We start from the raw sequence: 15,797 nt of genomic DNA on the forward strand, positions 1-15,797 counted from the left end.
AATGTCCATTTTGAATTTCATGCAGCGGCAACTAAAGAATGTAAAGCAGTGAAATTAGAGAAAAGCTGAACATGTCACAGTGAATGAGGTGAAGTCACAGGATGATTGGGTCTAAAAGAGTGTTTGTGAAGTAAAGATGGAGGATTCACCATCAAACACTCTAGAACCAGGACACGATTTAATCTACGTCGGGACAGAAGACAATTTAATCTACGTCGGGACAGAAGACGATTTAATCTACGTCGGGACAGATGATGATTTAATCTACGTCGGGACAGAAGAAGATTTCATCTACGTCTGGAAAAAAGAAGATTTAATCTACGTCGGGACAGAAGACGATTTCATTTACGTCGGGACAAAAGACGATTTCATCTACGTCGGGAAAGAAGACAATTTCATCTACGTCGGGACAGAAGACGATTTCATCTACGTCGGGACAGAAGACGATTTCATCTACGTCGGGACAAAAGATGATTTCATCTACGTCGGGACAAAAGATGATTTCATCTACGTCGGGACAAAAGATGATTTCATCTACGTCGGGACAGAAGATGATTTAATCTACGTCGGGACAGAAGAAGATTTAATTTACGTCGGGACAAAAAACGATTTAATCTACGTCGGGACAAAAGATGATTTCATCTACGTCGGGACAGAAGATGATTTAATCTACGTCTGGACAGAAGAAGATTTCATTTACGTCGGGACAAAAAACGATTTAATCTACGTCGGGACAGAAAACGATATCATCTACATTGGGACAGAAGACGATTTCATCTACGTCAGGACTGAAGAAGATTTAATCTACGTCTGGACAGAAGAAGATTTTATTTACGTCGGGACAAAAAACGATTTAATCTACGTCGGGACAGAAAACGATATCATCTACGTCGGGACAAAAGACAATTTCATCTACGTCGGGACAGAAGACGATTTAATCTACGTCAGGACAAAAGACGATTTCATCTACGTCGGGACGGAAGACGATTTCATCTACGTCTGGACAAAAGACGATTTCATCTACGTCTGGACAGAGGATGATTTCATCTACTTGGGGACAAAAGACGATTTCATCTACGTCAGGACAAAAGACGATTTCATCTACGTCAGGACAAAAGATGATTTCATCTACGCCGGGACAGAAGACGATTTCATCAACGTCGGGAGAGAAGACAATTTCATCTACGTCGGGACTAAAGACCATTTCATCTACGTCGGGACAGAAGAAGATTTCATCTACGTCGGGACAGAAGACGATTTCATTTATGTCGGGACAGAAGTTGATTTAATTTACGTCGGGACAAAAGAAGATTTCATCAACGTCGGGAGAGAAGACAATTTCATCTACGTCGGGACTAAAGACCATTTCATCTACGTCGGGACAGAAGAAGATTTCATCTACGTCGGGACAGAAGACGATTTCATCTATGTCGGGACAGAAGAAGATTTCATCAACGTCGGGAGAGAAGACAATTTCATCTACGTCGGGACTAAAGACCATTTCATCTACGTCGGGACTAAAGACTTTTTCATCTACGTCGGGACAGAAGAAGATTTCATCTACGTCGGGAAAGAAGACAATTTTATCTACGTCGGGACAGAAGAAGATTTCATCTATGTCAGGACAGAAGACGATTTCATCGATGTCAGTACAGAAGATGATTTAATCTACTTCCCTGGATCCAGAGTAAACGGAGGTAGTTTGGGTTCTGGGCTCCACTGGCCTTGAATAAAGTCTCACAGAGACACAAACAGCTTTGGACGTGATAGAAAAGATGCACATGATGTAATAAAAGGCGAATAATGTTTGTTTTTTAAAATAAAACGTGTAGGACACTAGAGAGCACACTGTTTCACACCTTCACAAATACACATTTCCATATCTGCCGTAATCACACGAGACCGTCAGTGTGCAAATGACCACGGCACGATGGACGCCGTCTCCTTAAACCCTGAGCTCTGCAGCCGAGTAACCGCAGTCTTTCACATGCACTTTAACCTCTCAGTTTACCCCCAACAAAGGCATTGTCTTTCAGAAGACACAATCGATCAAAAATAATGGCAAGTTCCCTTGAGTATCAGTTACAGTATCAATAAATCCATGTTCCAATAACTCAATAATCCACCAATGACAGTATCGATCTGAGGCCGTGGTGGGACAAGTTCTTCTGTAATGGTGACGCTGCAGTGACGGAAAAAGAAGAGTCTGGACCTGCAAAGACTTTAGAGTGTCCTCGTTCACTGTCCATACATCAACCTACGAGAGGTAATTCACTGTAATTCATAAGAAATACACATTTTCATTTCTGTACTGAACGGTCACCTTTAGTCGTCTGAACTTAACCGTCTCTTTTAGTCGTCTAAACTTAACGGTCACCTTTGGTCGTCTGAACTTAACTGTCGCCTTTTGTCGTCTGAACTTAACCGTCACCTTTCATTGTCGTTGTAAGATATCAAACAAACCCGTTGTTATATTTCAGTTTATGAAAAATGTGCGTCATAACATTTTTCCATTATCAGTAAAAAGCAGTGACATCCGCTCATGACACTCTGCATAATGTACCACACACACACACACACACACACGCACGCACGCACGCACACACACACACACACACACGCACACACACACATACACACACGTGTGAACACTAATGCATTCAACTCAATAAATCAATCATCTGTGTGTTCTTGGGCTAAAAGCTGCTTTTCCATAAATGCATTTTGTCTCAAAGTGCAGGAAAGATGAAAACACACACACACACACACACACACACACACACACACACACACACACACACACACACACACACACACACACACACACACACAGTGAAAACGCTGAATTATTATTTTCTCTTGTAAAGCGAAAAATTGTTATTTATGAATGAAGGATTTTCACATTTGAATTATAATATAAGGATGTACTTTTCAACAGAAAATAGAAAGTAGAATCTATTCCCTCTCAACTCTGGAGCTGGTTAACATAATAATAATAATAATAATAATAATAATAATAATAATACTAATACTACTACTACTACTACTACTACTAATAATAATATAATAATAATAAATATCACTGAAGAATCAGTAGCATTAAACTTTTGACAAAAGAAATTACAAATAAAGAACTGAATAAGCTCAAGTCTAATCTACTCTAGTCTGTTTAAAAGTGTTTTTTTATTTTTATTTGTTACATTTATTTGACTGAATATGAATATTTATAGAACAAATTGGATTCACTGTGCGTTTTGAACAGGTCAGATAAATATAAATATATAAATATAACAGGTGAAATAAATGTCCAGTATGAGACAGGGACTAAGAGCTTGTCATTGTCTTTGATAACGCTGCAGGGATATATAAATTATGTAAACATGTGTAATAATCATGTGTAATAATGACACACACACACACACACACACACACACACACACACACACACACACACACACACACACACACACACACACACACACACACACACACACACACACACACACACACACACACACACCTTGAAGGCGATGGGCAGCGTCTTGTTGCACCTCCAGTGTGTCGGCAGGACGGAGCACAGGAAGTTGGGACTGTCCGTCTTCACCAGCTCCCCTGGATGATCCGAGATCACCTGGACGACCAGACGACGTCTTTATTCAAATGTTTTTATTAAACATGTGATGACATTATTATATATTATTATGTTATTAATACCTCCACCATCCCACGCTCAGCCAGGCGCAGTTTGCTCACCAGGGCCGCCCCGCCGCCGGCCTCCTGGGCACCCAGAGGAAGGGCCTCGGCCATCTTCCCCCCCGACGCCAGGGTGGTGGAGGGGGGAGTGTACCGCCGTCCGGGGGCGGGGTCTGAGGGGGACAACAAGACACACACACAAATAAATAAATGAATATGAAATGCATGAAATACATATCACTTCACATTCTTCTATCATCTCTAAAAAACAAAGTTTGCTGTCATGTACATTAATCACCCCCCAATAAAAACATGAAAGTAGCAGAGGGCTTTTATTTTGAAGAACTGCTAGAACACAAGTCGTTAAAACGCAACGACACGCCTGATACAGCAACAACAACAACAAGAAAAACAACAACAACGGCAGCGGGGGGCAGTGATGTTTCATCAGCCATAAAACAGAAGAAGAAGAAGAAGAAGAAGAAGAAGAAGAAGAAGAAGAAGAAGAAGAAGAAGAAGAAGAAGAAGAAGAAGAAGTAGTCAAAAGATCTTGATTGTCCCCGGAGGACAATTTGCAGTAAAGCCAGCAGCAAATAAACAGCAGTAAAATGCACAATAATGACCAAACGATGACATGAAGCTAATCATTAAAACAACATGGATGACATGGGACAACGATAAACAATCATCAGTCCGACAAACAAACAAAACTCTACAGTGCCACACTGGAGAGAGTAAAAGGTTGAATAAAGATATATATTTAGTCTGAATTAATATTTAAAATAAAAAAAATGTTTTATGGGTCCGTCAATGACTTTCGGTCTCGTTCTGTTTCCATTGTAGCAGCCAATAGCGTTGGGCGTTGCGGGTTGCCAGGGTTGTCTGTTGTTGGGTGCAGCTACTGTAGGGAAGGGGACTTTATTTGTCCCAGCAGCTAATTGACCGGAGACGGGCAAAAACCAGAGTCAGTATAGGCCAAGCATTCCCTCCATGGACTGAGAGAAAGGAGAGAAACGCCATTCAAACGCACGCCAAATGGCTGCATTTCTCCTTGATCTGTAAGCTAACTTTCATGTTTACTTAGCTGTAACGGCTTACGCTAACGCTAACTGTCCGTCAACACTTGTTTTTATGGTGCGATTTGCCAAAAGGGACGGGTTCAAACAGGCTCAAACTAACTCCGTTCTCCTGTAGGCATCTGGGCCATGTCTGACCAACCTGGCAACCCGACTGCTTTTAGATATTTGTTGTTTGTTGTTGCGACTACGATCTTGAGACACTAGATGGCGGTGTTCTGCTCATTCTCCATTTTCAACCTTTAAAGTGACCACAGTGCTGTCAATTGTTAAGAAGGCAAACAGGATTTTTTAAAATCAGTTAATCCTGTATCTCAACGTGAAACCTGCGTCTACGTAGATGGAAGCAGTTTAAATTCAGGTGCTAGAGGATGACTAGGGTCAGACAGGAAAAGTTTGGTTTTGTTCAAGCCCCTAGTTTTGTACAAGAGAGAAATTGTCTGTTAGTGGAGTTACAACAACATACTGTATATAATATATACACATACTTGTAAATAATTACCCGATATGCAGACGATATTATCATCTTTTTTAATGGTGCTGATGGTGATTGGCTTCAGGATAACTGGCATAAACCTTCAATCTAAAATAACTGATGTGCGTGTTTTGTAACATTTATCTGCAACATTTTAACGTAAAGTTAATGTGTTCATAAATACCAAGTCTGAGTGATCAAATATGACTTTTTTAATATTTAGTTTTTAAATAATTGTTGTGATTCAACTCTAAATGTGTTGACTTCAGGTTAATTTCCCATTTACAGATTCTATTCCTTTTCAAATGATATTTACTCTATAAGAAAAAATACATTGTTTTATAAACACAAAAATATATAAATATAATATACAATATATATATTTTTGTGTCTTGTGTGTAAAGAGCATGACACACACTGGCCGTGTGAACTCAATATAAGAATGTAATATCATATAAAATCATATAATATAAGAAAAAAAAAAGAATTTTTCTTCCTCCGGCATCTCAGCCTCACATCATATTATATATGTAAATATGTATTTATATATGTTTATATTTGTATACTGTATATAAAGAGCACGGTGACACACACACACTGTCATGAAACTGAAGACTGCAGCAACACACACACACACACACACACAAAATATCCTGTGTATTATTGAGAATTATGATCCATAAATGCCGAGGAAACGTTGTTGTTTTTTAATGAAATAAATCTGTGTTAAAACACTAAAGTGGTAAATAATTGTTTCAGGTTCACATTATATTATTATTACATATTTAATAAACATATTTGTTATTAGATTAAAATCATATACAAGGTTTTATTTCCATCCGTCACTGATATAATTAAATAGTTTTCCTTTTCTTCAAATAGTACACAGTCTCTGATACTGTATATAGAGTCAATCATGTAATTTCATTCAGTCTCATATGAGTGAATATTTGAATCATAAAGTTTCAGACCTCTTTGATGTAATTAATAATAATAATAAGAATAATAATAATAATAAGAAGAAGAATGAAAGCAGAAATATGATCATCTCATTTGACTCTTATCAGAGAGTCTCAGAGAAATATTTTGTGTTTTTAAAAAAATCTATTTAATACTTCACGTTTAGGAAAAATAATAATCTGCAGGAAAGATGTTTAATATCTCATCAAACTGCACTTTTAATTTATGATTCATAAATGATCATAAAAGTGAATTTAACTCTACATGACGACACGTGATCACAATAATAATAATAATAATAATAATATTAATAATAATAACAATAATAATAATAATAAAAATAATAGTAGTTACATTGTTATTGTTATTTTGAATCATTAGAGAAATGACTTGTACCGTATTTCGCGTCCCACAGATAAACCATTTATGCCCCAGTGCGTCCCCGCTCCAGACTCCAGACTCCAGACCCGGGTCTAAAGTGGATCCTCCAAAGATCCAAAGATCAAAGCTCCGGTATGATTCGGTTTGTCTTCTGGATAAATGTCTCTCTCTTAATGTCCCATGTGTTCTCTTCTTCTTCTGGTCCGCGTAAAAACTTCTCCTGACGCGCCGGCGTTGAGCGGTTTCGTGCGTAAAAGCAGCGGAACAGATATGTTTCCGGCTCCTACACGCACAATAAAAAATATTCTGGATATTAAGGATATAATAATAAAGAATAAAATAATAAAGTAGTTCAGCAGCTCGGACACACCGGCAAGTCGCTTTCTTCTCTGCCCCTCCACATGATTGAATGCACAGCCGGAGTTGAGCGGTTTCGTGCGTAAAAGCAGCGGGACAGAAATGTTTCCAGCTCTCAGACTCGCAATAAAGAATCAATTATAAAGAATATTTAGAATATTATAAAGATATTGTATGAAATAATGAAGCATAAAGAAGTTGAGAAGCTCGGACACACGGCAGCTCGGTCCCTCCTCCGCTCCTCCACATGAATGAATGCAGAGCCGGCTGACAGCTCCAGGCTTTGACCGGCACACCTCTGCAGCTGCAGCGCTTAGCCAATAGGAAGGCGCCCCGCTGCCTGTCACTACGACGGGACTGACCAATCAGCGGCGGGTCCGTCCGACAGGAGGCGGGGTTTAAAGCAGAGCTGCACTTCCCGCACAAAACCCCCTCAATTCACCACGTGCTCAAATATACAACTGTCAAATACACACACGCATATGAATAGATGTGTGTGTGTGTGTGTGTGAGTGTGTGTGTGTGTGTGTGTGTGTGTGTATATAAATCTATACACAAAAAATGGATTCTCTTCATGTTTGAACCTACACAACTTCATGCCTCTAGAATAACTCATATAATAAGTGTTATTATAACTAATATAAGACCCATGTGCTGCAGTACCGCAGAGAGACAACAGGGGGCAGCAGGTGATCTCAGTCCTGACACACACACACACACACACTCACACACACAAAATATCCTGTGTATTATTGAGAATTATGATCCATAAATGCCGAGGAAACGTTGTTGTTTTTTAAGGAAATAAATCTTTGTTAAAACACTGAAGTGGTAAATAAATGTTACAGCTTCACATTATATTATTATTACATGTTTAATAAACATATTTGTTATTAGATTAAAATCCTATACAAGGTTTTATTTCCATGCGTCACTGATATATTTAAATAGTTTTCCTTTACACACACACACACACACACACACACACACACACACACACACACACACACACACACACGCACGCACGCACACACACACACACACACACACACGCACGCACACACACACACACACACACACACACACACACACACACACACACGCACGCACAATAACACAATAAAACACTAGTGTTATAATAAGTAATATAATAAATGTTATAAGTGCTATAATATCTAATTTATTGACAAATATAATAAATGTTTTAATAGCTCACATTATAAATGTTATAACAAGTGATACAACTCATTTAATAACTATATAAGAAGGGTTTTAATAACTCATTTAATAACAAATATAATAAATTATATAATAACTAACATAATAAATGTAATAACAAGTGTTACAATAACTCATTGAATAACTAACATAATGAATCATATAATAATCAAAACAATAAGTGTTATAATAACTGATTGAATCACAAATATAATAAATGTCATAAGAAACATAATAAATGTAATGATAAGTGTTATTATAACTCATTTAATAACAAATATAATGAATTATATAATAACTAACATAATAAATGTTATAAGTGTTATAATAACAAATATAATAAATGTTTTAATAACTAATATAATAAGTGTTATAAGTGTTATAATAACAAATATAATAAATGTTTTAATAACTAACATAATAAGTGTTATAATAACTGATTGAATCCCGTAGTGTGTCAGTGGACAGTTAGCAGGTAACTCCAGGAGGACTGCAGTGAACTTACACACTGAGGAGGAGATAACGGGGCTCATAGTTACAGGGGAATGAAGATCTACTTTCACACTAATTACTTTACTGTTCTTAAAGTTTATGGACGATCATGGATGTGGATGTGTTTTCTGTTATAACCTTCTTTAAGGAATGACTCATTATTGTGGGTTTATTACTGTATAGTTTTTCATAGACGTGCATTTTAGAGGGGTAAGTTTGCTACCAGCCAGCCTTTTATTAGCCACTTTCTATACTCATATACCCATTTCTCAATACTCCAAACCATACAATTAATTAACGAATATACATCTCTTTAGTAGGGGTGAAATGTCCCTTCTGACACTGAAAATGTATTGTAACAATTATGCACATGTTGTACAGTAGACTATTTCATTTCTAATATAACTGGGATTTAAAATGATTGGTGGGAAATGACCAGGAGTTACGCTTAGAGATGGATTAATGCACAGGCCAGGCTGCGGCCCCAGGTGTGCAGGGGCCCTGGAGTTTTTTTTAATTTACTACACCGGGGGGATAAATGCCTCCTATTAGGGCCCTTAGAAACATTTAAAAAAAATAAGTCGGTGATTGGGTAGATATCGGACACATTTACCCAATCATGTGGCTGGGTTCATAAGGTCAAACTGTTGTCAAATGATACGTCGCTCACTGTTATTAGACAGCAAAATGTCAGAAAGGAAAGGTGAAAAGGAAACGACTGAAAGAACAGCGAAAAGTCCGAAATTGACACGATTTTTCAAGGTGGCGTTCTAGCAGGGGTCTGATAAAGCAGGATAAATAATGTGGGGGACCCAAACAAACAGTAGCCTAGGGGCCCCTGACCACCTTAATCCGCCCCTGGTTACGCTGTACGTAGAGTTACGTGCTAAGACAAAGTTAGTTAGTAATAGTTAGCTAGTTATACTGTAAAACGCGGGGGAACGAGTGGAGGAAGTGAACAAGAGTAACTGTACTTCTGTGGAAGTTGGTGTAAAGCAGGATTTAAGTTAACTGGAGTTACGTGCTAAGACGCAGACTAGTTACACTGTAAATGCACAAGGGAAACAGGATGCTGAGTGGTAAGTTACTTAGTACACGTGTGAAATAAGGGGCGACCTACGCGCAAAGTTAGTGGTCGGTACTGTTGTGGGAATTTTGGATATTTGTAATTCATAATCATAGTTTTGTCAAGTCAGACACAGTTCAGTGTCTCCTCCGTCTCACCTTCTTAATGGATAACACAAATAACTAAGTCATGATGATATATTGGCATATTTGTGCATCTGTACCCTGTGTTAGAGACCTTGTGATGAGAGAGGTTCAGAATGTTCAGAATTGTAATGTCTAAGGCAGGTTTTTGTTTGGTCTAAAGACGTCACCCAACCAAGGCTTAGCGCGTCCTGTCTCTTCACCTAAAAGACTGTGCGAGATTTGGCCCATCGTCATTCCTGCTAGACTCTAACTTTGTGAGGATGCAGGGATGAACGTAGTTTTGTCTGTAGAGGAAAATGCTTTGGCAAATTAAACCACGGAGAAAAAGCTGATCCTGTTTGTTGATCTTTATTGAAGAATCCATTTCCACAACAGTACGCTCTAAGTTAGGGCAGCATTGTGTAGTGTTAGCCATTATTTCACCATCAGTCTATCGTATCAGACATGGCCGGTATAAAAGCTGTTGTGGAGTCAAACTTTGGCCTTCCCTGCTTCATCGTCCTGCATGTGATTTAAGTCAACGCGCTGTCGGAGGAGTTTTAGGGAAACGCCAGTCTGCCTGTGCGTCCCTCTCTGTAGCCAAAGGGTGGTGATAAAAAATGTAAACGCCTCCACTCTGACCTGGGCCGGGGATGGTCTTGACGGGATTTGCCCTCAGAAAAAAGATGTATTTTTCACTTGTTTACCCTCGATTGTCACCGTTAAATACATAAAAAGGCATAAGGAACGCTGGTATCGTCGTATATATTCGATCAGTTATTAAAGCTGCGGCTGAAGCACTTCTGTCAACCCTCACTTTGATCAAAGTTAGTGTCATTAAATCTGACACTGGACATTTATTCCTCACAGAACCACACTTATCAATAATTCACAGTGTGGAGGATGAAACTATAGATGTGTGAGGCCTGGAGCCACGTACACACACACACACACACACACACACACACACACACACACACACTGATGCTCACAGCTGCTTATACATACATCATCTTAGAGACATTAACGTCCTGATGGTCATCTGTGGCACGCTTCACAAACATGATCATCTGAAACAGTCAGTTAGAAAGTGTAACTTTAAGGTTGAGTACGGAGAATGAGCAGAACAGCACCATCTAGTGTTTCAAGACCGTAGTCGCAACAACAAAATATAATTAAAAGCACTCGGGTCGCCAGGTTGGTCAGACCCGGCCCAGTAGCCTCCAGGAGACCGGAGCCTGTTTGAGCCTGTTTGAACCCGTCCCCTCCAGCAAATTGCACCATAAAAACAAGAATTAAAGGAGTTTGACTGACAGTTAGCTTTAGCTGTTAGCGTTAGCCGTTCCAGCTAAGTAAAGATGAAAATGATGTTAGCGATCAAGGAGGAACGTAGCCATTTGGGCGTGCGTTTGAATGGCGTTTCTCTCCTTTCTCTCAGTCCATGGAGTGAATGCTCGGCCTACAGTGACTCTGGTTTTTGCCCGTCTCCGCTCATTCAGCTGCTGGGACAAATTAGCAGCTGCAGGATTGGCAAACTCCATTTCACCCAGTGCCAGCCTACAGTAGCTGCACCCAACAACAGACAAACCTGGCAACCCGAAACGCCCAACGCTATTGACTGGTGCAATGGAAACAGAAAATCATTGTCAAACCCGTCAAAAAATGTTTAAAATATAAAATCAGACTAAATATATTTTTTTATGGAAAAGCAACACTTTGATTCTGTACTCCTCAAAATGCCTTGTGCATTTTTTTAAATATATATATATATTTTATATTATATATTATATATATATGAAATATAGCTTTTTAATAAAGATTCTACATATTCAACCTTTAAACAACCCCTGAATTCATGGATGTTCTGGAATAAATATGATAAGTCTTTAATGAGCCCTGCTAACAAAGTCGTCCTTTAAGTGTGTGTGTGTGTGTGTGTGTGTGTGTGTGTGGGGGAAATGAACGTTTAAAGAATAAAAGAGAGAAAGAGAGAGAGAGAGAGAGGAAAGACATGACGGAGGCAGAGGAGTTGGATTTCGCTCTGCCAGCGTTTCACACTGACTCACTTGTAACGTGAGCCGCTCATCTGATCCACAGTCAATACCTGCTCACAATCGCCTATCAAAGTTATTGATACCAGCATCGCTCCACACTATTAATATGTTGTACCATGAAAAATGGAATAAAAGCAGATTCACTGTAAGAACTAAATACACCAGAGTATTTCTCCATTTGGATGCTTTTGAATGTATCAAAGGATATTGTAAAATCACCACTGAAGAAATAAAAGATCCTCTGAGCAAATATCACATCAGAACAGAAAAACACAACCCAATGCTCATGGAATCCAAACACCATCTTTAACATAACCGTGTTCATTTCATATCTAAACCTCAGGAACGCTGAGAGTGTTTGTATGAATTCACAAAGATAAACACGTGTTGTTAAAAAGTGCCGCTACGTGGCGTGCAGGGAATGAGAACGTGCTGCTCAAACGTTGATATTAAATATATCTGTTGTTCGCAGAAACATACAACACAAACATTTTATTCTGGTGACATAATAAAATAGTGTTAGGGAACTAACCTGGTTATGTTTACGGTTAGAGAAAGATCATGCTTTGGTTTCATAAAAAGGCAAACATTAGGGAACTAACCTGGTTATGTCTACGGTTAGAGAAAGATCGTGCTTTGGTTTCATAAAAAGGCAAACATTAGGGAACTAACCTGGTTATGTCTACGGTTAGCGAAAGATTGTGCTTTGGTTTGATAAAAAGACAAACATTCGTGTTAGGGAACTAACCTTGTTATGTTAACGATTAGAGAAAGATCATGCTTTGGTTTGATAAAAAGCCAAACGTTCGTGTTAGGGAACTAACCTGGTTATGTTTCCGGTTAGAGAAAGATTGCGCTTTGGTTTGATAAAAAGACAAACATTAGGGATCTAACCTGGTTATGTTTACTATTAGCAAAAGATTGTACTTTGGTTTGATAAAAAGACAAACATTAGGGAACTAACCTGGTTATGTTTACAGTTAGAGAAAGATTGTGCTTTGGTTTCATAAAAAGGCAAACATTAGGGAACTAACCTGGTTATGTTTCCGGATAGAGAAAGATTGTGCTTTGGTTTGATAAAAAGACAAACATTAGGGAACTAACCTGGTTATGTTTCCGGTTAGAGAAAGATTGTGCTTTGGTTTGATAAAAAGACAAACATTAGGGAACTAACCTAGTTATGTTTCCGGTTAGAGAAAGATTGTGCTTTGGTTTGATAAAAAGACAAACATTAGGGAACTAACCTGGTTATGTTCAGGACTAGAAAAGACATACATCAGGGTTAGTCTGCAAACCCTGATGGCCTGCATGAAACCTCACCTTTACTGGTGACAACATTTCTGCATTGACGCTCAATATTTCCCTGTCCTTAAACTGGGAGATGAGGAAATGTTCATATCCTTGATGGGGACACTTGGCTGTAAAGAATAACCAGAGCCTGAGGAACCCACAACAGCCCAACAACCTCTAAAACCTCTCAACTCTCTACTCTAATAAGAAACAATAGAAGCAGATATTATTATAATATCCCGTTTGAATTAGAAATCCAAGGAGGTGAATGTGAGAAGTATAATGTTACTGTACAGGGATGACACAGGACTGGAAAAGTCTTTACTTTACCACTGCTTTTCAGTTCCAGAGAAAAGCATTGGCGTTAAAGTAAGAGTCCACATGAACATGATCATTGGATGATTGGGTTTCCACATCATTAAGAAAAGCACTGACTGACACTGAGTGATGAAGACAACAGTGATGGAGGTAATGAAGAAGAACAATCAGCTTTACCAAAGAGTCCGCTGCCTGTCCGGCCCTTCCTCATCAGGTACATGGCCCAGGACAGGGGCCCCGAGCTGGAGAACGCCCCAGGGTTCATGCTTCAATCCTGGGTGCAGACGCAGCAGAAACACCCAGAGGGAAGAGAAAAGAGGGAATCAACCGGAACAATCATCAGACGAGGGGGGGAAAGGGAAGAAAAGGAAAAGGTAGAAGGAAAAGAAGTTCTTCACTTTTTGTTAGTCCAAAGTCCACTTAAAGTGAGAAAAGAGAATCTCCAGCGTGTCCTCACCTTCAAAACTGCTTTTATAGTCCTCAATCATCACCTCAGCCCTCCCCCTCCTCCTATCTCACCCTGCATATTAGTAAAAACAGAAAAAAGTGAGGGAGAAGGTGGCGAGGAGGAGGAGGAGGAGGAGGAGGAGGAGGAGAGGATCCAGTCAAGCTGAATTCATTCCCTCCTTCTCTAAAGCGTAGCCACAGGGGACAAGACTCCACTCTGCCCTCGGGCTCTTTAAAGCTGCTAATTTCATTTAGCTACTCAAATGATTTTCTCCTCTTCCTCCCTCTTCCTCCCTCTTCCTCCCTCTCTCCTTCAACTTCTGGTGGAAAATCGAGGTCACGCACTTGAGCGACTGGAGTTTGTTGGAGTCGAGTGCTGAACAGTTGACTGAGTTGTCCCTTCAGCATCTTTCTGGATCTGTGTTTAAACATTTGTTTGATCGTACAGATGCACCGATCCAGTTTTTTCCGATCAAATCTTATCCGATACCTGGGCAGAGCGTATTGGTACCCGATTTCGATCCGATCCTACTGTTGAATGAATGAACTGCATACCTTGCCATGTGATACAGATATAAATGTACTTAATATTAATTCTTAACAAATAAAGTGTACATTAGCAGCAAAAAGAAAGAAACAACACTTAGTCAATATCGGAGTTGATATCCGATCAAGGTATCGGTTCGGTGCATCTCTAATTGATAAAGATGGTTTCATTGAGGCCCCTGTTATGACTGACACACTGTCATTTTCTGTACGAGAACAAAAAAACCTGCTCCCTGTTCCCTCTTTCCTGCTCTTTGGATGTTGTGGTTGAATATTGGACATCCTGTTTAAATGACACGGTGAACTCTCCGATATCTCTTTAGTCCATTTTTATATATTCAGTACCTGGCCGGATACCACTGCTGTACTAACGTTTTTCTCTCTCAGCCATCAGAGAGAGGTTGGGCGTTCACAGTCTGTGATTTCAAGAATATTATAACTTTACAAGGACACAGATTAATTTAAGTCACTCAAAAAGGCGGCCGGCCACGTAAAACAAGTGCACGAGAGGACAGGATTATAAGAAGACTCTGAATGGGGAATCAGTACAACTCTGCAGCTAGAGTTGGTCCTCAGTTCAGTGCTGAACAGGACAAGGATCTGTCTCTGCACACAGTGTCTCCCTGTTTAAGACTTTTTGGAGTGAAAGCCCACTCTTCAGTTACCAAACCTCTCATCAGCAGAAAGAATAAAAGGCTAGGCTTGCCATTGCCGAGGAGCATGTTTTGTGGACAGAGGAGAACTGGTCCAGAGTGACTTTGTGATGAGATGACGTTCAGTTTATTTGGGTCCGATGGGAAATATTATGTTCGGTGTGGGACTGGGGAGAGACTGAACCCAGTAAACAGCAAGAGTTGGGCCTTCTGTACAGCTCCATGGCAGGGTGAATGCAAATGTTTATGTGAACCTCCATCCGCAACCTGCAATACATTCAATTCAATTGTTTCCCAATCAGCTGCAATTTTCATACAAGACAATGCCCCCTGTCACACTGCAAAACAGGTGAACCAGTTCCTTGAAGCTAAGAATATTGAAACAATGGAATGACTGGCCCAGAATCCAGATCTAAACCCCATAGAGAATCTCTGGAAAATCCTTGGCAACAAAGTAACGTCTAAAGGTGGATTCATATCCCCTGATCCGGACAAAATTTGTCCGTCCGTTCCAAACGTTGTCTCCGGCACTACCCTTCATACCTCTGTCTGGTTTCAGCGTTGTTATGGATGTTACGCAACACATCCTCTAGAGGGCAGTGCCTTGTCGCAAATTATCGGCATCAACAATCGCAAACATGGCATT

At 39.6% G+C, this 15,797-nt stretch overlaps 1 protein-coding gene across 2 annotated transcripts in view; it reads right to left on the reverse strand.

Moving 5' to 3' along the window:
* runx1 (RUNX family transcription factor 1) overlaps positions 1–15,797 on the reverse strand; it is a 54,960-nt gene that overhangs the window by 13,468 nt on the left and 25,695 nt on the right. Inside the window, exons 1-3 of one of the 2 annotated variants that reach the window (XM_083937657.1) lie at positions 6,601–6,727; positions 3,715–3,866; positions 3,521–3,631 (exon numbers count right to left, since the gene is read on the reverse strand). In XM_083937657.1, the coding sequence (XP_083793783.1) occupies positions 3,521–3,631; positions 3,715–3,866; positions 6,601–6,628 (291 nt within the window). In that variant the 5' untranslated portion in view covers positions 6,629–6,727. Of the gene's footprint in view, positions 1–3,520; positions 3,632–3,714; positions 3,867–6,600; positions 6,728–15,797 lie in introns of those variants that run through there. The other variant, XM_083937656.1, reaches the window with a different exon arrangement.

The sequence above is a fragment of the Echiichthys vipera genome (assembly GCF_963691815.1).
Source record: "Echiichthys vipera genome assembly, chromosome: 23".
Lineage (NCBI taxonomy): Eukaryota > Metazoa > Chordata > Actinopteri > Perciformes > Trachinidae > Echiichthys > Echiichthys vipera.